Source organism: Hemibagrus wyckioides, linkage group LG21 (assembly GCF_019097595.1).
Source record: "Hemibagrus wyckioides isolate EC202008001 linkage group LG21, SWU_Hwy_1.0, whole genome shotgun sequence".
Taxonomy (NCBI): Eukaryota; Metazoa; Chordata; class Actinopteri; order Siluriformes; family Bagridae; genus Hemibagrus; species Hemibagrus wyckioides.
The window spans coordinates 14,303,608-14,325,667 of NC_080730.1; the positions used below are offsets into that span (position 1 = coordinate 14,303,608).

Consider the following 22,060-nt stretch of genomic DNA (forward strand, 5'->3'; position numbering starts at 1 on the left):
CTTTCTGTTCCCTACTGTACAGAACATCTGTCCTAACTATCAAAACCCAAACTAAGAAGTCCTGATACTGTTTAATAGTGACATTTGTCACACCTAACCATATCTACAGGCTAAATCCACATGCGGTTGTGATGGTCAGGTGTCCACAAACCTTTGGCCTTATTTTGTGTGTGTGTGTATTATAGATCTTTAATTAATATTAAAGGTTATTATGGCTGTTTAGTATCTAAAGATTTTTTAATTTACAAGGTGGATGGCTAATGAGACAAAGCCAACAAGCCTTTATTCATCAATAAAGGCTCAATTTACCTCACAGTTATCAGTGATCATCATGGAATGTGAAGTATGTATAGACTCGGATTTCAGACCTCTAGCTTAGCTAGAGACTCTTATGTGTTTAGTCAATGAACGTGGTCAGGAACTGCCATCTTTCACAAAGATTTCCAATCATATCCTGCCCCCAAATCAGGATTACACACTGCTGTCTGTTTCTTATAAAACTCTTTCTATCAAAACTCAGTATTCTGAGAACTATTTCAGTCCAGTGACTACATCTTTCTTTTAAAAAGCTCATTGTTTTGTAATGTTTGTTTGTAAGCTGGAAACTTGTGCACAGAAATACATAGATCCAGCTAGATTACAGCCTTCAAAATTCTAAAGGTTGGGGCAGAAAAGTGGGCATGATGTTAGACGAAGGTGTGAGAGATTTTCATGATGTGGGATGTTTTAAAATTATGGTTGACCTGAACAAAATTGAATCCAGTGGGAAAATAAATCTCTGAGGCCCTGAAACCCACATTCAAACTGAAACGTTGGCTAAAGGTGTTTATTCTTCTTTTCCTACCTGTTATTTAGAAGCACAGCAAAAGCAGGGATGTGGTTGAATTGTTCAGCATGAATGCATTCCTGTGGGGGGGAAAATGAGGTTTCCCATTTTGGTCAGAGGATGCTGTGGGTGAAGATGAGAAAACAAACGTGTTACTGCAGAACTGTTTAGGTCTAAATGACTTCCATAGCATTAGGCTGACGTGTAACATCCAAATGGATTTGGTCGCACAGATTAAATAGTTTTTTGCCTCATGTCACTTTGGCTCTTCACTGGCAGCAAGTTTAAGAATAAAACAGGAAATACCAGTAACTTCACAATTTACCGAAAGTGAATGAAAATACAGGGAAGGATTTTCACGTGATTGAACTAGTCTAGTAGGTTTTCTATTTATGGCTAACACCTGTCACACTTAAAATAAAATAGAATAAAGGAAGCATGATTGTGTTAAGTCGAGTTCAGTACATAGCTGTGTGTAATGAACGGATTTGTACAAATCATGTTGTTTTTTTTTTTGTATTTTACTTAAGAGTCAGACATACAATAACCCATGAATGTTTACAGTGACTATGCAGGTATAGAAGGAAGAAGTTAAACTCCCAGCAGTAGCAGAACAGGCTTAGATAAATTAGAATAAAATCATGATAAAATTTCAGTCAGTCAGCCTCAACTATTCTGTAACAGTCAGTGAGGTGTGTCACTTGACAAAATATGGTGTTATATAAATCACAGTGTTAATGAATGTGTGAATTAAAGAATTAAGAAACGTGATCTGTAGCGTTTTTAAATGGATCTACATATCACAACCCTCTTTTAGGAATCTGAAAAGCACCTTAAAAATAGTGAAAGAAAGCTTTATGAGAATAGAAAAGGGAACTGCCCAGAAGAAGGCTAGTTTCAGTGAGGAAGCAGGAGTTTAACGTTCAGAATAGCACATCTGACATCAGTCTTCTGTGATATTTTCTAGTGGGGTTATTGGGATTTTAATTGAAAGCTGTGAAAATGAAAATATGATCTCAACTATTTTGGCCAATCTGACACCTCTGGCCACAACTTTAAACCCCAAAGCTCTGAAATTCTAAGATTTTGCTTAATACGAAAAGTAGTTTGTTCAGCTTTAGCTGCCATATCAAATATGGCAGCACACAAGCAGATACAATTTATGACTTATTTGTGCTTGGTAAAATGAATGATGTTATCAGATTTGTTAAATCATTTACAGTGTAGATGCACCACTCTTTTTTTTCAGTGGTGATTAGCTCACATCCTTTGAGTACTTTCCCATCTTTGGAAAGCATGACAGGTGGAAAAAAACCCATGACCCATTCAATGAGGAAGGGCATTTTAAATAATGGTCACTGTGTCCGTGTCATCTGACGACTGGTGAAGGGGAGTAATCCACCTGTCACGCCTCAGCATTTGTGAAGCAAAGTCTGATCAGTAGTGGAAAAACAGTGAGAAAGAGTGGGCGGTTCAGATACATGGCTGTCCACACAGTGTAGCAGATTAGTCACAGTGAAACTGTCGTCAAGTGTCGCCACAGTGACAAACTTCATCTTCATTCTGCCTGCCTTCTCTTTGCTTCGAAGGACATCTGCTGGTGAATTTATATTTCCTTCAGTCCTGTGTTCTTCAGGTTTCTAAAACAGTCATTTTTTTTCATTCAAATAAACATCCATTTAGGAAAATTTCTAAGTGAAAACCAAATGTCAGTTTAGTTGATTTGAACCACTTTGTTAATTTTTTATTGTTTATCAGGCAACAGTTACCTGGTACTTTTTATATAGTGATGCAGACGTTTTAGTCTCTGTTCAAGTCAAGTATTTATTGCCTGCAACAGAAACTCTTAACATGCTAGAAGAGTAATTGATCAGCCATAACATTAAATCCACCTGCATAATATTGTATAGGTCCCCTTGTTGCTGCCAGAACAGCTCTGACTCGTCGAGGTATGGACTCAAGACCTCTGAAGCTATGCTGTAGAATCTGGCAACAAAATATATGCAGCAAATCCTTTAAGTCCTGTGAGGTGGGGCCTCCATGGATCAGACTTATTTGTTCAGCACACCCTACAGGTGTTTGATCGTATTGAGGTGTAGGCCAAGCCAACACTGAACTCTCATCATTTTCCTCAAAGCATTTTTGAATTTTTTTTTTTCGGTGTTGCAGGCCATAAAAAGAGGCTACTGTCATTAGGGAATACTGGTGCCATGAAGGGGTATACCTGGAGGAGTGACTTTCAGCATGGGCACTCTAACTGGTCTGCAGCCTCATATACAGCAAGATGTAATGCACTGTATGTTCTGTCACCTTTCTATCATAGTTGGCATAATTTATGCAGTGTATGCTACAGTAGCTCTTCTGTCGGTTTGGACTAGCCTTTACTCCCCACATATATTGGTGAGCCTTGGGCACCCATAACCCTGTGACCAGTTCACCATTTATTTTTCTGTGGCCAAGTACAGTCCACTGTATTCTGGAAACACACTACAAGATCTGCTGTTTTCGAGATGCTCTGATCCAGTCATCTAGCAGTCATGATTTGGCCCTTGTCAAAGTCACTCAGATCCTTACACTTACCTATTTTTTCCTGCTTCCAAGACTTCCAACAATCAAGATTGAGAACTGACTGTTCATTTGCTGCCTAATATATTTCAGCCATATATTGACAGATGTCACTGTAATGAAATAATCAATGCTATTAATGTCACCTGGCAGTGGTTTTAAGTTAAGGCAGATCAGTATATAATTGAAGTTAATTTTAACGTTAAGCACAGACCGTTAGGATCAGTACAGTCATTATGATGAAACATAATCATCTATGCCATATGTGCTTTTAGCAGTGACATCCGGAGATGAAAGATTCTTCCTGACCGCAGACCATGAGTTCCTGGAAAAACTTCCTGGGTTATTTTCATATAACCTTCTGTTATGAATTTGTCAGCGATTACAATTTCTAACTTATTAATGAGTAACTCATCTCCACTTTTTTGCAGTTACATTTATTATTATGGAACATCTGTCAGACTAGTTAGATCCTTTCATTGTTAACCTTATAAGGGGTTGTTCTCTCCCCACCCTATCCTGTATACTTACTGACTGTTACAAGGAAACCCTTAAATGTCTCCTAAGAGAAAGCTACATTTTTTTTTTATCTTGCGTTTAATTTTATTTTCTTTTTCATCTGATCATTTTTTTTTAAATACATGCAACCCATCTAAAAAGGACACATTTAATTAAAATGCTTGAATAATGATGAAACTTTTACTGGATTATACTGTAAACTAAATACTGTTCCCATGTAAAGTTAATCCCTTGGAATGACATTGCTTAATTTGTGTCTCTTGTCATTCGCTGAGATGATGGATGACCAGCTATGGACTATAAGGGGCGTTAGCCTAGTGCTGCACACATGCTTAGTGAAACACTAGGAAGAGCGATCGTATTTCTGGAACATGAGACATTCTGAAACTCTGCTAAAATGCTTGACTATAAACTGCCCTTACATCGCATCTCGGTTCAGAACAGTTCAACACTACGCTGACGACTTTACAGTGTGTTCCTTGTGTTTGCGTGGGATGAAAAATGCTGTGTCGTCTCAGGAAATAAGCCTACTCATAATGTCTCTGGATAAATTACCAGGCTGTTCATTTTGTAATGAACAAAAAAAATTCAGTTGTCTCTTGTCAAACAGGAAAAGGAAGAAATTAATTTTAGTCTCTTAAGATTTCCTGGGTTACAGGCCTCTTTTGTTATGTGTTTTAGTCTGTGTTTGGCGGTCAGATGTCTTTAATTAGGTCAAGACACTAGCTTAAACATTTGCTTTAACATGCTCGGTGTTCTGTCCAACAACTTGATCAGTGGAGTGCACACTGTTGTACACATTGGTCAGTTATATGTTGGATTTCATCACCCGGTGGTATTGAACGGAACAAGAAGTTTGGCACACCCTCCTCTCTAAACAGAAGCAGGTGGAATATGCAGCGTCTCCCCCTCTTCCGATCTCCTGAAGCCCCTCACCCTGCTTCTTTTGTGAAACCATCGAAGGGCTCTTTTGTGCCGAGCCTCTGGAAGGTGAATGGGCCACATCTGCCATCCTCCCACTGAGTGCATGATCGGCTGCCTGAAAGGGCTCAGGCAGCAGATGGACTCAGATTTTCTGCAGATCTGCTGGCTTTTCAGTCCAAAAGAGCTCCCTTATATTTTTTTGGTTTAACCTATGGGGGTTACTGCATCCTGTATGATCATGGGTGTGTTGAAGGGGTCTAATTGACCTACACTAATAACCCACTTCATCGATGCTGTTAATTTGGTTAGCAAGTCAATATTTTACTCTGAGAGACTAAATTGACCAATTTTGGTCCATTCTTGCCATAGGGACGTAGTGGACGGTTTGTGTTTCAAGTGTTGCACTAAATGGTGTAACTTCAGTTTTATATTGTATAATGATGTATATTTGTATAATGATATATAATTTGTATAAGTATAATGAAACAACACCATAGCTCTATTCCGTAGCGTTATTCATGTGGATGAATATGTTTGAGTATAGTTAAGAAATATCCTTTTATTTTTGTTAGATTGAGTCTAGCCAATGTTTGGTACACTATTTGGCCAATAATTTGTGGACACCTGACAATCACACTCGTATGTTAAGAGTTCATCCTCCTTTAATGTTACAATAACCTCAACTCTTCTGGGAAAGATTTCCACTAGATTTTGGTATGTGCCTTTAAGGATTTGCCCATTGAACATTAGTGAGATGTCAGACACTGATGTCAGGCATGGGGTCCTGGTGCATGTTCGTAGTTGAGGTAAGTGCTTTGTGCAGAGCACTTCTTCTTTCACTCCAACCTTGGCAAAGTATGTCTTCGTGGAGCTTGCTTTGTGCACAGAGGAATTGTCACACTGGTTTTGGTCCCTTTGGTTCAAGTGAAGGGAAACTGTAATGCTACAGCATAAAAAGACCTCCCATTCAGTTGTGCGTTACCTTTATGGCTGCAGTTTGGGAAAGAACACGTATGGGTGTAAAGAAAAAGCGTCCACATACTTTTGGTAATATAGTGCATCATGTCACAGCCTCACCACAGACTTCAGTTACATTATTTACACTACCACTTAATAAAAGTGCTAACAGTATGCCAGACACTGAGGGTCATTTCACATATGTTGAGTCTGTGTGATTCTCACACAGTGTTGAGTTTGTGTGATTGGATCCTTGGTGTATTCTCCCTTGTTGTGGTTTGTTTCGGGAGGTGAGTACATGGCAGTCACGCCATGGTACGAACCATTTGAGCATGGTGGTCTAGGTCTGGTTCCAAGTGAACTATCTCACTGCAAAAAATGCAATCCTTGATCTACCCAACTGCAGAGGGTGAGCCAAACCTGTATTTTGGGTTGTGAACAGCACCCCCCTCCTTTTTTTTTTTTTTTTTAAAAGTGTGCTCGTAAACCACGTGTCAAACTAATAGGCCATGTGCCAAACGCAGCCTGCTGCTACATTTCATTCAGTCCACACTAAGTACCAAAAGTTAATAATGGCCTGTAGCACCTGAAACCACCAGGCTAGAATTCAAAGCAGTGTTGGTGTCAGGGCTGACGTCTCACATTACATGAACACCTATGTGCTCCAATAGTCCATTAAAATGCTTCAGAAACATGTCAGGTGTTTGCCTTTAGTTTGATTGAATGATAAGCTACAGGTATGTTGATGGAGCCCAAAGACAAGAGAATTGGGAGTTCTTTGTTTCATTTTTAATTGCATAACAATATTGTTGGCCTTCTGTATGTGTTAAAATAGACATGCTTAAAAAGAAGAGTAGCAGCCTTTTATGGGCTCACAAAAGCGCTAGGAAGAATTTGAGTACTGCAACAAACACCTTGACCAGCGTACAAAAATAAACAAAGAAGCAGATGATTGGTATGATGTACAAAACGTCTTAAAATTGACTTGATAATAGACACAGTAGTTTAAGAATGCCTGTTCTCTGTGCTTGGCAAAGGCTTGTTTGCGTTTTTATATTGCTGTATTTCTGACCACTGAATAATGAGAAATTTAGAAATATACTCAAAGTTCTATGAGTGCTTTCATTCTACATACCGCTTAGAAAATGTGCTTAAATCTTTATTAATTAATACCAAAATGATCATGTCCCAGGTTGTCGGTATGTTTACATATCTGTCAAAAACATTATAAATGCAGCTAATATTTGTAGCTCTGTGTGCAAATGCGTTATCAGTTTTTCCCCCCCAGAATATTTTCTGTGTAACTATTGGTGACAGGGAGGGTGTGTTTTGTTATTCGTCACTTGCCAGCTACGTTTCCTTTCCTCTGGGAAAGAGGAGGGTACTTAGTCTAAGCCACTCCATTCAAAGGTAATGCCTTTCTGCCCCTTCTCACACCACATCACACGTGACACCCGCTTTACATTCCAACTCGAGTCATGCCACCTGCCTTTCTCTCTCTCTCTCTCACACACACTGCCATCAGTAAAAAGCCCTGCCAGCTTTATTAGATATCTGATCTCTTAACACTTCAGTCAAGTCAAATTTTAGCAGTCCATTTCCATTTCATTATCATATTGCCTGCAATAGACTGGGCTTCTGTGGTTGTGATTCAAAGCTGCATTAGTTTGATACGAGCAAGTGCACACACACTCTATGACCTTCCTGTGACGTAGATGTTCACAGCCACTGCAGTGTTTAACTCCTAAGCAGCTGAACAACAAACATGCAATAGATAACAGAAGAACTCTCTTCCTGCACTAGTAAAACCCTCAGGTCTATTTATAATCCATTATTGTCACTAGATCAGCTAGCTTAGCAACTCTTGTTTCGTATCAGACTCGTTGTATGCGATAGATCGCCTTACTACACACAAATAGTGATATTGTATTTTTCTCTCAGGGTTACAGAGCAACCACTTGTTGCTTTCTTGTGCAACTTTCCTCCTTGCTGAAGGGAGAAACATGTCTTGACTTGCTAGCTACGGAGTAGTATGTAATACAGTATCTGACTGGTAACAGACTGCAGGACGTAGGTATTGAACCTTAAGAGTAAGTAATCTAAAAGCAGCGATGTGAATCTGCACTGAACAAAGAGTTAGGCTGAGGAACTGATTCCTAGAGACTACAGATGCATCATCACAGCAAGAACAGTTTTTGTTGTCCGGTCAGCCCAGTCCATATGCATCTTGTGCAAAACATTAGCATTAATCAACTGATACCTTGTGAGAAGGTATCAGTCTTTGTGCCTTCCTCTCTCCTCATCATGCAGTGTGTGGATGACATCAGACGCACATTTGCAAACACACATTCCAAACATCAATAAAGGGTGTGATAAGTCTGCTTCTGCTTTGTACTTTTTAAAATATATGAAAAAAAGTCCTCTTTATCCACTATGCCCCAGACAGACCTAAAGTGCTAGTAACACTGTGTCCATGCTACTGCCAAATTTATTTATCTTACAAAGTTGTGTCTGTCATTACCGTAACTGAATTATGTAACTTGTTTTGTACTCCATCAGTGGCATAAATCGGACGAAACCATTCTATTTCAGGATTCACTTCATCTGCTGTGGGTATTGCAGAACTACTTTGTGGTTCACACATTTCAGATAACACACGTAATTTTCTAGAGATTTTTAAAAGGGTTGAGAAGTAGAAAATCAGTTGTGGCTTTTGTGTAAACAAGTTGTGGCCTGAGAATTATGGAAGCGTGAAAGTATTTGTCTCTAACTTGTCAATAGTTGATTACATCTCACGAGCTTAATGTTTTAATCAAATGCATATGAATGAATGAATTAGATTTTGTTAACATTAGGTGGCTCACTGCTCTGTTTGATACCGTCTAGATTAGCACACCTTACTAGGCAGGGTGAACGTCATGCCACAGCTTCCACAGCGGTGGGCATGAAGAGGAATCCTGAGACCACTATGTTGGCTAGCCAGAGAGAGAGTCCCTGTTAGGACCAGTGCTATGAGATTCTTTCCACTGCCTGTCATGCATAGCTACATGGTGTAGTATACTAAGCCTTTGTGTGCACACCAGTGGATTACTTTCTTATTATGGTAAAGGCTTGCTTAAAAGTACTTCCGACAGAACTGACTGTACAAGCATGAATGCTGTTGAAGCAGGCAAGGTAATGTTATTTTTATATATATATAGATAGATAGATAGATAGATAGATAGATAGATAGATATGGAACATAATGTGATTTTATAATGGTTATAATGAATATAATAATGAATAATCCTAAATCACTATAACTTGCAAAACCTCTGTGTATACTGAGATCTGTGATCATCCATTGTACAGGGTGTCTAAACAGTCAGGAATTAACAATTTAACAAGTAATACAATTAACGTGTGTGTTGGTCCCCCTTTTGCTTTTGCTGCCAAAACAGCCCTGACCCATCGTGCACTGTGTATTCTGACACATTTCTAACAGAACATTATGTGACAGTGACAGGTGAAGTGAATAAGACTGATTATCTCCTCATCATGGCACCTGTTAGTGGGTGGGATATATTAGGCAGCAAGTATACATTTTGTCCTCAAAGTTGATGTGTTAGAAGCAGGAAAAATGGGCAAGTGTAAGGCCAGATACGTGTACATTGCTTACCCAGGGTACCCATGTATGTGTATATAGAAACGTGAATGTGTGTGCATATATACACACACACCACACTGGCAATGAAATGTCATATATATATATATATTTTCACCCAGTAGATTCACCCAACCACAGATAACTGCCAGGTCCTGCCCCTGTCATGTGACCTAAATTATGTGCTAATTTGTCATTGTGTATCTCTGAGACTAATACAAAATGTACTGCATATTTTACAACAAATTTGACACCAATTACCGGTGAAATGATGGCACACGGGTATAATTCTGGAGAGCTTATTTGTGTAGGCTCAACATATTGGCTGTCTGTGTGATTAAAAGTCTTATTATTTCATAGATGTGGCTGATATTCAATATTAATACATAGTTGACACCTACTGGTTCTGTATAGAATTGCAACAATAGTCATGTTTAGAATGAATTTATTCTGACACATAAATATTGTTTTTATGTTTTTGAAATTATTTGTAGATTGAATGTGTACGATCAGACAAAACAATACAGTTAAAAAAGGTATAATTTGCTTTTCTAATAATTGAATATGTAAAATATCAGTTATATAACCCCCCCCCCCCCTTTTTTATTAAGAGTGATATGATCACCTTTCTCTTTATTCACTGTACTTCCACATATTTAAAATGACTACATTTTTCTTAATTTCCCTAGATTTTATTTAAATGACTTTTACAAATCACACCAAGCACAATAGGAGTAGATATAGTGCAGGGACTGTTGCAATGAAGCTATTGTGACTGCTTTCAAAGGAATAAAATGCTGTGGGAAAAGTAGTTGTAATTTGACACATTTACATAAGTACAGGGGTTGGACAATGAAACTGAAACACTGGCCAATTTAGTGTTGGAGGTTCCATGGCTAAATTTGACCAGCCTGATGGCCAATCTTCATTGATTGCACATTCCACCAGTAAGAGCAGAGTGTGAAGGTTTAATTAGCAGAGTAATAGCACAGTTTTGCTTAAAATATTGCACTGCACACAACATTATGGGTGACGTATCAGAGTTCAAAAGAGGACAAAATGTTGGTGCACGTCTCGCTGGCGCATCTGTGACTAAGACAGCAAGTCTTTGTGATGTATCAAGAGCCACGGTATCCAGGGTAATGTCAGCATACCACCAAGAAGGACGAACCACATCCAACAGGAGTAACTGTGGACGCAAGAGGAAGCTGTCTGGAAGGGATTGTATCCAAAAAACATAAAACCACAGCTGCCCAACTCACTGCAGAATTAAATGTGCACCTCAACTCTCCTGTTCCCACCAAAACTGTCTGTCGGGAGCTCCACAGGGTCAATATACATGGCCGGGCTGCTATAGCCAAACCTTTGGTCACTCGTGCCAATGCCAAACGTTGGTTTCAATGGTGCCATCAGCGAAAAACTTGGGCTGTGGACAATGTGAAACATGTATTGTTCTCTGATGAGTCCACCTTCACTGTCTTTCCCACATCTGGGAGAGTTACGGTGTGGAGAAACCCCAAAGAAGTGTACCACCCAGACTGTTGCATGCCCAGAGTGAAGCATGGGGGTGGATCAGTGATGGTTTGGGCTGCAATATCATGGCTTTCCCTAGGCCCAATAACTTGTGCTAGATGGGCGCGTCACTGCCAAGGACTACCGAACCATTCTGGAGGACCATGTGCACCCAATGGTTCAAACATTGTATCCTGAAGGTGGTGCCGTGTATCAGGATGATAATGCACCAATACACACAGCAAGACTGGTGACAGAGTGGTTTGATGAACATGAAAGTGAAGTTGAACATCTCCCATGGCCTGCACAGTCACCAGATCTAAATATTATTGAGCCACTTTGGGGTGTTTTGGAAGAGCGAGTCAGGAAACGTTTTCCTCCACCAGCATCACGTAGTGACCTGGCCACTATTCTGCAAGAAGAATGGCTCAAAATCCCTCTGGCCACTGTGCAGGACTTGTATCTGTCATTCCCAAAATGAATTGATGCTGTATTGGCCCCAAAAGGAGGCCCTACACCATACTAATGAATTATTGTGGTCTAAAACCAGACGTTTCAGTTTCATTGTCCAACCCCTGTAAACTCAGACTGCATCTAATCTGGCAAGCTTGGACTTCCTATATGAAAGTAATTGCCATCTCAGTCTTCCCTTCCTGATTAGTCTATCTGCCATTTCCATTCGTGCATCACATCTCAGGCGATGTTTACAAGGACTTTTACAAATACGAGCCTAGGCAGGATTGATCTTAATGAGAAAGACATGTTGAACACACATCACTGCTTGTCAGCGTTCAAACCTCTGGAGTCGAACTTGTAAGAAAACCCTGTGCTGATGCATTAGTCAGTCAGAGATGTTCATGGGCTAGAGGCATCCTAGTCATGTGTGGCAGTGTTAAGGAAGATAGCGGGGGTACTTGTGTTTGCTTAAAACCCAAGATTTTGGGTTAGCACAAAATACTCACTGTGAATGAAGAACATGAAGTTGACAAGAATGACTTGCAGCTTATCATCACTGTAGTTTATAGCCACATGTTCATATCTCCACTTTAAACAACGTAATAGTGCAGTGTTGCTAAAACACATTCAGTGATCTGAATCCTGTTCTTTTGATTAAAACTCTCTTTTTAAAAAGGATCTTTAAAAAGAAGTCAATACTGCCTCTCTGCGGCTTTCCTACCAGAGTGTGACTTTGCAAAAGCTTTAATTATATTTATTGTATGATCACTTACTGACATCTTCATAGCCCACATGTGGCGAATGTGTCTCATTGTTATGGATTTTTTTTTTTGCTTGCGCTCGTGAAGCTCTGATGGAAAAACTGCTTGGAAACAGTGGCTTCCTAATCAAGCAAGTGTGTTGAAATGCAGCCCATTTTCCTAGCGCAGCTCTGAATAAACTCCTGTCAATTACAGCATACCCCAAATACAGCAGCACCAGTTCTCGTCAAAAAGAAAAAAAAAAGAAAGATGGGTAAGGTGTAGACTAGGGATAGAGAAGTCTTTGGTATATATCAAAAATAGCAGATTTTTCAACCTATTAATGTGAAACATTTATAAGCTGTATAAATGATATTTTTTATACTTGAATTAAATGACCTTGTAGACATTTTCTCTGAGTTTGAGTTCAAGTATGTTCCTGGGCTTTACAGTGAGTGAATGAATTTGCATTTTCATCATGGTTATGATTTCGTCTGTCTATTGTCTGTCCTTCTGTCTGTCTTTGCAAAAATGAAAGTACATCTATGAATTCATGTTTATTTAATTCATTCTTTTACTTGAGAATTATCAGTGGCTTTCTGAGTATTTGGTATTTGGTTGATAATCATGAAATACACTCGAGGCCAACCCCGGATGACCAGACAAGAAATCGGTCCCCTCGAAATGCACACAGGCTCAAAGAGCATGACCAGACACAACCAGTCCTTAAGTGAAAACAGACTGGGGTGTGGGAGGAATAAAGTAAATCCAGTAATTGTAGTTTGCCATGGAAACCTTTTGAAGTGCTTGTTAGCTCAGTCTTATACACGGATTTGATTTGCCTTGTGGGCCACCCGCCTTTCCTGATTTAATTACCAAAAGGGCACTAATGAAGGAAACGTGTCGCTGTGGCGGGGTGGACTTCAACACTGTGTTGAAGTGTACGGTGTAGTGAAGAGAGCTGTCCAAAAGGGGGAGCCAAAACCACACATAAGCCAACGTTGTTGCAGCTCAAGAGATCAGTTTTTCACATTAGGCAACACATTGAAAGTCAAGACAAGTGAAACCAGCTTCATAACAGCCTCTGATTTATTTATAAAAAATAAATTAAATTTTTTACTAGTTCTAATTGTTCCAAAACAATGCTACAGTGATGCATGGCTCACTGGTGTGAGTGCTGCTTTGGTTTTATTTATTTAGATGCTTTGTGCCAGATGTGTAAGGGATTTGTTACCCAGGAGCTGTACATTTCACAAAGCCTTTTGCACATTTACTAGTCTTACCCATATCACTTTTCCAATTCTGTGTTTATCAGCTGTTTTGTCAGGCATTGAATTTAAAATGATGTTATTTGCTACAAAAAAAAGACTTTTGTTAGAGGTTCTAAGCTTATTGCTGTGTCCAAGTGCAAAATGCATTGCAAGTGCTGCTCAGTCTCAGGAAATGAAAAATAATCACATTTAATTTATAATGTTGTTATTCTGTAACCTGGCAAACTTAGAAAGCCAGTTTCATGCTCGCTCTCTCTTTTATCGTTATTATTTTATTTATTTTTTATTTTTTTGGATACATAACTGACATATGGCCTGTCACTTCCACCATCTTTGAACTGAATGCACACTTTTGTAATGCAGCAACACTTTCATTCACATCTATCATTGTTTTTCTTGTTGTGTTTATTGATGCAGTTGTTGCAAGCACACTTGATAAATGATTGTTTCCTCTCTTTTGTAGATGCTGCAGGACTGCCCCAAAGCCAGGCGCGAGGTGGAGTTGCACTGGCGGGCCTCACCCTGTGCTCACATTGTGCGTATCATTGATGTGTACGAGAACCTGTACCAGGGCCGCAAGTGCTTACTCATTGTCATGGAGTGGTGAGTCATATGTCTGTTACAGTCATGCTTATCACAATGAGTGAATGCGCATCGGACGTGCATCCCCCAGCCCAAAACGTGCTGTTGTGAGATTCTGCAATAACGACATTTGATATTTGGGTGTATTTTCGACTAGCCCAATACCGAAATTGATTCAGCATGGTCTTTCCGTTCAGTGTGTTATACTTCCACGGTACAATGCCTAATGCCTGCAAGCTACTTCCGTTTCTAATACCAAGCTGTGAAGTATTTTTTCTATTATTGAATCATTTATGTACCTGATTATCAGTCCCGATCTAACTCATCTCTGGTGCCATCTTGCTCTCAGAAGGTTTTGCTGTGCTGTCTGTGTAAAACGAGTACTAGCAGGTGTCTCAAACTCAAAAAGCAGTTTATAGTAAATGCATGATCTGGCACTGCTGTTAGCATAAGTGAGCTAGGGGAAAAAACGGGGCCCCTCACTTACCATATAGAAACACATATTTCCTGAGACTGTGACCTCTTCTCCATACAGTAAACAGATTAAACTAGATTAGTTGTCACGTACACTTGTTTCACATTCTCTGAAGTTCTGCAGTAGTGCAGCACACAAGATGTGAATCAGTATTTCTTTAAACTGCATAGGTTTATATTCCAGCATGTCAATGTGATGCTTGTAGAGCATGACATTTCTGATTTGATCAAAAAAAAAAAAAAAAAGGGTGGGGTTCATCCTTTATGAACATTGTATTTTCTTTCCTTTACCTGCTTTAGCTCTCTCTTGTGAGCTGTCTGATGGCACATATGATGAGCTGATGACATATGACAAGCCTTACCTGTCTTGTACATTTTTTCCTGTTAAATATGATACTGTTAGTCAGCTTCTCAGTTAGCTTTAAGTGTTTCACTCAGGCATATTGTAGGTTCTTTCAGTATTGCCTTGCTTTCCTCAGTTGTGTTGACACTTCTTGTTTCTTTTTCCACCAGTGTAGAGAAGTGAAAAACACACTTTACTATATCTTTAGTTATGACAGGTATTTTCTCTCATGGTTTGAAAGCCTACCATATCCAAAGGTTGGTTTGGAAATCTTTGTGGTTGCGAGTGAGAGACAGCATCTCCTTAGTGTTCTCCAATGACCTTAGTCTGCATGTAGTGGAAAAAAAGCTGATGTTATATGCTTTCTTATAGCTTGATGTTGCCTGATATTGTGAGCGTTTTTGGAGACAAAATCAACACAGAATAAGCATTTGCGGCAGTGTTGTCATACCATGTCGCGTGTAATTTGGAGAAGAAAAATGCTCCCAACTGACCTTTAGTTGTTCCCAACTTCCTTAATTATACCTTAATGGAGGAAGTCACTGCGTCTCAGAATCGATATGCTTTTAGTTTTAACCTGTTGTTGTTTGTTTGTGTTTGGACGCAAATTCCGAGAACCTGGTTTTACACCCTGACCGTGATGACACATTCAATAACTATATATAATCTAGTCAATGAGGGGTTTTGTGCACTTGTGTCCGTCATCATTTCCAGAGTAGTACTGAAGAGATCTGAATTATTTGTTTTCTTAGAAAATAGAAGTTACTTAGTGTTTGTTTTACAACTTAAAGTGCATATATCAGATGATGCATTGTCACCAGGCATCCTTGCACAATGGGGAACTGACCATAGAGTTGACAGTTCCTCCCCCATGTGGGAGTTCTGTGGTTACCCCACTGCAGCAGCATGTCTCACATTAAAGAGTCATCATGCATTTACTGATAAATGCAAGCCCAGCTGAAAATGAGCAAGCACGACTGGAAACCCCAATGCACATGTAGCTCGCGTGAATCTTTAGCTTCCTTTTTAGGGTTTTTTTTTTTCTTTTTCCTATATTCAGGCTGGGCTATTGGTTTCTTTTACTCTAGTAATATAACTGTAGACAGAGTGATACAATTGCTTCTGAAGTAACCTGAGATTTTTTTTTTTTTTTTTTCTCATGTGAAATTGGCGGATGTGGCACGTGTGGTTAAAAGACATGCACTGCATCGTTTAATGTTTGTGTGACTCATGTCATGGCAAAAATGCAAAAAAAAACCATAGTTCATTACCCCTCAGTGGTTAACAGTCAGGTTTTCACAGGCTTCCATGAGGCCATCTATTACAGCTTCAAAAAGATTACAAGAAATCAAACTCATGAGGTATGACAGGAACCGAATGTTCAGGTCAAATGAACCATGCACAACACAGGTAGAAATGGAAACTGCAAACTGCAATTCTCTTTTTACTGCTTACACTCGGATTTCCTCTGTAAGCTTGCTAGAATACCATCAAAACACCTTTGATGTGGAAATTAGTTTAAAAAAGTGGGCTCAGAAATATATTTGTATGCCATTTCAGACTTTTCCTCTCTTTGATGTTGCAAAATATTGGCACATGCCCAGTAGACTGTAACATAGCATGTAGGTAGGTGTCCAACCTCAGACCCAGTAGTTAAGAGTACAACAAACATTATTGAAGTAGTTAGAAGGTATCTTTAAGCAAGGAGATGTTAAAAATATACTGGGATTTAGCACCCCTGATGATTGCCAAGCAATAGCTTTCATATACATTATGGATGATGTTTTAATATATAAAAGAGAGGGGATAGCCCACTTGGTGATATTTTTTGTCTTTAAGATTTGTGTCAGGAGCTCAGTAACATTGCTTCATATCAATGTGGCTGTTAAACGTTAATAGACAAGATGATAAGATGATAATGGTCCACTTCTTCTAGCCTATATCTATTTTTCTATCCCATGCCACCGTAGCCACTGTTATGAGACTTAGGGGCAAAACACAAAATATACACTAAATAGAAATATACGAGTCCACCAATCAGCCATAACATTATGAGCACTGACAAGTGAAGTTAATAACACTGATTATCTCCTCATCGTGGCACCTGTTAGCGGGTGGGATATATTAGGCAGCAAGTGAACATTTTTGTCCTCAAAGTTGATGTGTTAGAAGCAGGAAAAATGGGCAAGAGTACGGATTTGAGCGAGTTTGACGAGGGCCAAATTGTGATGGCTAGACGACTGGATCAGAGCATCTCCAAAACTGCAGCTCTTGTGGGGTGTTCCGGGTCTGCAGTGGTCAGTATCTATCAAAAGTGGTCCGAGGAAGGAACAATGGTGAACCGGCGACAGGGTCATGGGTGGCCAAGGTTCATTGATGCACGTGGGGAGCGAAGGCTGGCCCGTGTGATCCGATCCAACAGACGACCTACTGTTGCTCAAATTGCTGAAGAAGTGAATGCTGGTTCTTATAGAAAAGTGTCAGAATACACAGTGTGTGACAGGTCAGGGGAAGTGGTCATAATGTTATGCCTGAACTGTTAGAAAGCTATTTGGCTTTAAAAATAATATATGAAAATTGTAGGTAATGTTCATGAAATAAACTCATGCTGAGGGGGTTTAAGGAATTTATTTTACATGTACAGAAACCGATCAACCATAATATTAAAGCTATCTGCGTCATATAGTGCTCCACTTGTGCCCCCTAACTGCTCTCACCCATCGAGGCATGCATTCCACATGAACTGAGTACATGCTGTGGTTTCTGGTACCATTTTCAGCAAGTGCTCTAAGATGCAAGGTGAGGCCTCCATGAATCAGAATTTTTTTGTTCAGCACATCCCACAAACGCTCTATAGGATTGAGCTCTGGGAACTTGGAGGCCAAGTCACCTTCTTAAACTCTTTGTCATGTTCTTCAAATCATGCCTGAACAGTTTTTCTGCTATTATGCGATCCTGTTGCCATGAAGAGGTATACTTGCTCTGCAACAATGTTGGTGATGCATGTCAAATTAACACACGCGAGATTCCAAGGCTTAACCACAGAAAATATATATTTCTTATCAAGACGCATATCCTGCGTATGTACGGGCCTACATATACACATACATAGTCTGTGTAAGGTAACTGAAATGTTACCCACAAGAGTTTTTTTCTTTCTTTTTTTGTTTCAAGATATGGCTAAAACGTTTTAAGGCAATACTGAAAGTAGTGAAATGTGGTTTGTTCAGGGGTTTTTTGTGAGGGTTTTAAGCGTATCAGTATCCACATACTCTACATTTCTTCTGTTGCATTGGCTAGATGATTTCAGCTGAAACTGTCTGTTTCATGTGATTATGGTGTGGAGAAAATGAGACTTACCTTGGTTAGGTAAAGTTTGTCAAGGATAAATGTTTAATGCAGTACTGCTGAGGTGTTTTAACTAGTTTATGGAAATATTCAGAGTCTTTTCTTTATTGCATTTGCAATAAAGGGTTGCAAAACCACAACGGATTTCTTTGAAAAATCATATGTGAATTTTTAAAGGCAGTAATCAAACTGTATTCATTAATTCTTATTATACTTATAAATGGGTTAATTTCTACTGCTATACCTTTATTAGTCATTTACAGGCATGCTGTCTCATCTATTTCTCTCTCTATCTCTGAATGAACTTAATGATGACCTCATTCATTTCTTTTTAACTGGCAGACTTCCAAGAAGGTCAGCCCACCCAACCACCCCTGGGGCTCACACTTTTGAGTGGTTTATGCATCTGAAAACCACAATGAATAAATATGGTGCACACAACGACTCCCCCCCACCCCCTTGATGAGTGTCTGATTGTACTTGACGGGCTTAAATGGGAGTGAGGTTTTCTTGTCTGCTTTGAACAGTTCTTTGAAAGTGAGAGCTAGTGCATCGTTCAGCTATACTATTTCCCCTTTAACAGTAAGAGGCATGTCTTTGAGCTGTAGGTCTTTACTAGTCTGCCTGGTTGAGGACAACTTTTTTTTTTTTACTGGTCTTAAAAGTAGTGTGTGACCAAATTCCTAATAAAAAGCAAACAAACAAAATTGTGTTTTTTCTTATGTGTTAAGGCACCTGTTGGATAAAATTTCAGTAGCATGTTACATGGCCATCGTATTGGCCACAACATAGAAGACAATGAAATGCTCCAATGAATTTGAATCTCCTTTTGTATATTGTACTGTAAGGTCAGTCCAGACTTCTCTATCCATGGCCACATATTCCTAATCCAGTTGTCAAACTAGTTCTGTCACATAATCTGTTGAGCAAGTCCTGTGGTGTCCGATTATTGGGACATACCTGTTGTAAAGCTTTAGGCGGAACTGACCAGTTGGACCCATTTGACAAATGCAGTTAAGTCACTGAAAATGATACACAGGATGTGAATAACATCACTGCCGTTACACTGAAGTGACTGTAGTTAATCAAAACGTTGATATTTACAGTGATATTCACCCTGTCAAGTTTTAATACACATAGATTTATTTATATCAGCCTATTTCTGTTGGTATGCCACAAAGTAACAATGTAAAATAGTTGTGGATAGTAGTTGTAGTAGTAATAGTTGTGTATGGGTGTTTAGCATTTTACATTTGTCTTGTAAACAATTCTCACTCACTGGCTCCAGTGTTGCAGTAATACCTCACACATCCGCAAGGTTTCGTTCCAGGACCCATCACGAATGACGAGGTTTCGCGGATGTTCGGTGGAGTCACTAAAAATGCTAATACTGTACTGTTAATGCTTATTTTTATAGTTTAAACCCTCAATATGACTACAATCATACTCCCAAAACACTTTAATTTCATTTAAAAGTTAGCTTAATACATTACCCTTAAAAAAAGAAATAAATGTTTGAAGTAAAAATAGAGTACAGTATCGCCTGTATAAAAACCAAGGAAAAAATCACTGAGATCACCTATTTACACTTACAGAATGTACGTGCATGTTGAGCCGAGTACACTGGGCGGGGAGATGAACCGCGACATCACGCATACAAAGCATCATAGCTACCAGCCAGTCTGCAGCTAGGTAAAACTTGCTAGGTAAAAATGCTCTGTGATTGGCTACTTCCAGCCCTTCTAGCCAATGGTGTGTCGTATTGGCTGTACTGTACGTACGTGATATTGGCAACGTTCGATATCCTTAAAATAATATTTATATTTTATTCATATTGATATTTTGTTGATTTTATATAACATTATAAAATAATATTTTATAATGTAATAATAACATATTTTATATATGTTTATATTACTAAATTAATAAACTAAATTTTTCTTAATAATTTCGCATTAAAAAGCATGAAATTGCCACGAAATTAGCCGTAAACAATTTTGCAGGATTTTGCGGGTCTGTGAAAAATTCGCAGATGCAAATTAGTTCCAATGAAAATTTCACAAATCAGTGAAGCCGCGAATCGTGAGACGTGGATCTGAGGGGTATTACTGTGTATAGTTATTTGGTTAAAAAAAAAAAAAAAACTCCAGCTGACATGACCTGCACCACTTTATATAATGCAGTTATATAAACAATGTTTCAGTGTTTCAAACTCAGTGGAAAGTTATTTACTGCATAAGCATGACGGGTTTCCTTCACATTAAAAAAAAAACAACAAAAAAACCCAGAATTGATTGGTATTGCAATAATCGACATTTTGTCAGTAATTTTTGCAAGTATTTCTAATTATTTATTTTCTTAATGGATATTTGGGTTATAACACCATTCACTGCTCTTAGTTGTTGTATAATGTGCAGTAAATGTTACATGGTTGATTTTTCTATGTTGCTGGTTTGTTGCAGTATGGATGGCGGGGAGCTTTTCAGTCGCATTCAGGACCGAGGGGACCAGGCGTTCACAGAGAGAGGTACGGTATCGTTCTCTTCTTTTACCCTCCTCTACTGCTATTCCTAAAACATGGTTACTGATGCTTTTTCTCTTAATTCGTTACAGAGGCTTCAGATATCATGAAGAGTATTGGAGAAGCCATCCAGTTCCTGCACTCTATCAATATAGCTCACAGAGATGTCAAGGTATTAGCTTAAATTTCCTCTTGCCAGAGTTCTACCAGTCCTGTCAGAGTTCAGCAGATCTTTCCTGATCAATTGCATTGGAGTCCAGTTTACATATTTTTTTCCCTGGTTTTTCAGCCAGAAAACCTCTTGTATACCTCAAAGCGACCCAGCGCCGTCCTCAAACTCACAGACTTCGGGTTTGCCAAAGAGACGACCACACTCAATTCGTTGGCCACGCCATGTTACACTCCCTATTACGTCGGTAAGGATCACGGTCTTCAAGAACTCACTTTAAAGTACAGTGTGACCCTCACCCCACCCTTTCTTTTCATTTTGTTTCATGTGTGCTACTTGTATCCTCTCATTTATAAATGTAACTGCTATGTTTTCATGTTATAGCCCCTGAAGTTCTTGGTCCAGAAAAGTATGACAAATCCTGTGATATGTGGTCTTTGGGTGTCATCATGTATATTCTGTAAGTGAATCTACTCCATACCCTGTCTTTCAAACACTTCCTTTGATTTTCAGTCAGATCATAATTTGAGGACCCGTGAGTTATCTAGTCAGGAACCACTTTATCCATTGTAATGTGTTTGCGTCTTTGAATTCCTCAGGCTTTGTGGCTACCCTCCTTTCTATTCCAATCACGGCCTGGCCATATCACCTGGCATGAAAAAGAGGATCCGAATGGGACAGTACGAGTTTCCAAATCCTGAATGGTCCGAAGTTTCTGACGATGGTAGGTTTTCACATATTATTCCGAAATGTTTGCTATTATGTCATGATGCTTTTTATGTTTTGATTTGTCCAAATTAATTGTTTGTTTATTTACTTTAATTTAAGCCAAACACCTCATCAAGAGGTTGCTAAAGACAGACCCCTCGATGAGGTTGACCATATCAGAGTTTATGAACCATCCATGGATTATTGTAAGAACATTTTTATGGAAACTGTTACAAATTTGTGCTGTGTAATGGTTGGACTGATTGATTTAACTTGTGTGGATATTTGCCTGTGGTCATGCAGCAGTCCATGGCAGTGCCACAGACCCCTTTGCACACCAGCCGTGTACTAAAAGAGGAGAAAGATGTCTGGGAGGAAGTCAAGGTAAAGACCCCCCCCCCCCTTTATTTACTGGTGCAGAACATTTGTTCTTGTTGGAGTAATGTACAAAGTACTTAAATCAGATCTGGTGTAGTAGAGGTATTTTAATATATTATGGAAT

At 39.1% G+C, this 22,060-nt stretch overlaps 1 protein-coding gene across 1 annotated transcript in view; it reads left to right on the forward strand.

Moving 5' to 3' along the window:
• The window catches only part of mapkapk2a (MAPK activated protein kinase 2a), a 31,998-nt gene that overhangs the window by 7,788 nt on the left and 2,150 nt on the right, over positions 1-22,060 (forward strand). The window contains exons 2-9 of the mRNA XM_058373832.1: positions 13,877-14,016; positions 20,623-20,687; positions 20,774-20,853; positions 20,971-21,097; positions 21,235-21,310; positions 21,450-21,574; positions 21,679-21,764; positions 21,862-21,942. Of these exons, the coding sequence (XP_058229815.1) occupies positions 13,877-14,016; positions 20,623-20,687; positions 20,774-20,853; positions 20,971-21,097; positions 21,235-21,310; positions 21,450-21,574; positions 21,679-21,764; positions 21,862-21,942 (780 nt within the window). The remainder of the gene's footprint in view (positions 1-13,876; positions 14,017-20,622; positions 20,688-20,773; positions 20,854-20,970; positions 21,098-21,234; positions 21,311-21,449; positions 21,575-21,678; positions 21,765-21,861; positions 21,943-22,060) is intronic.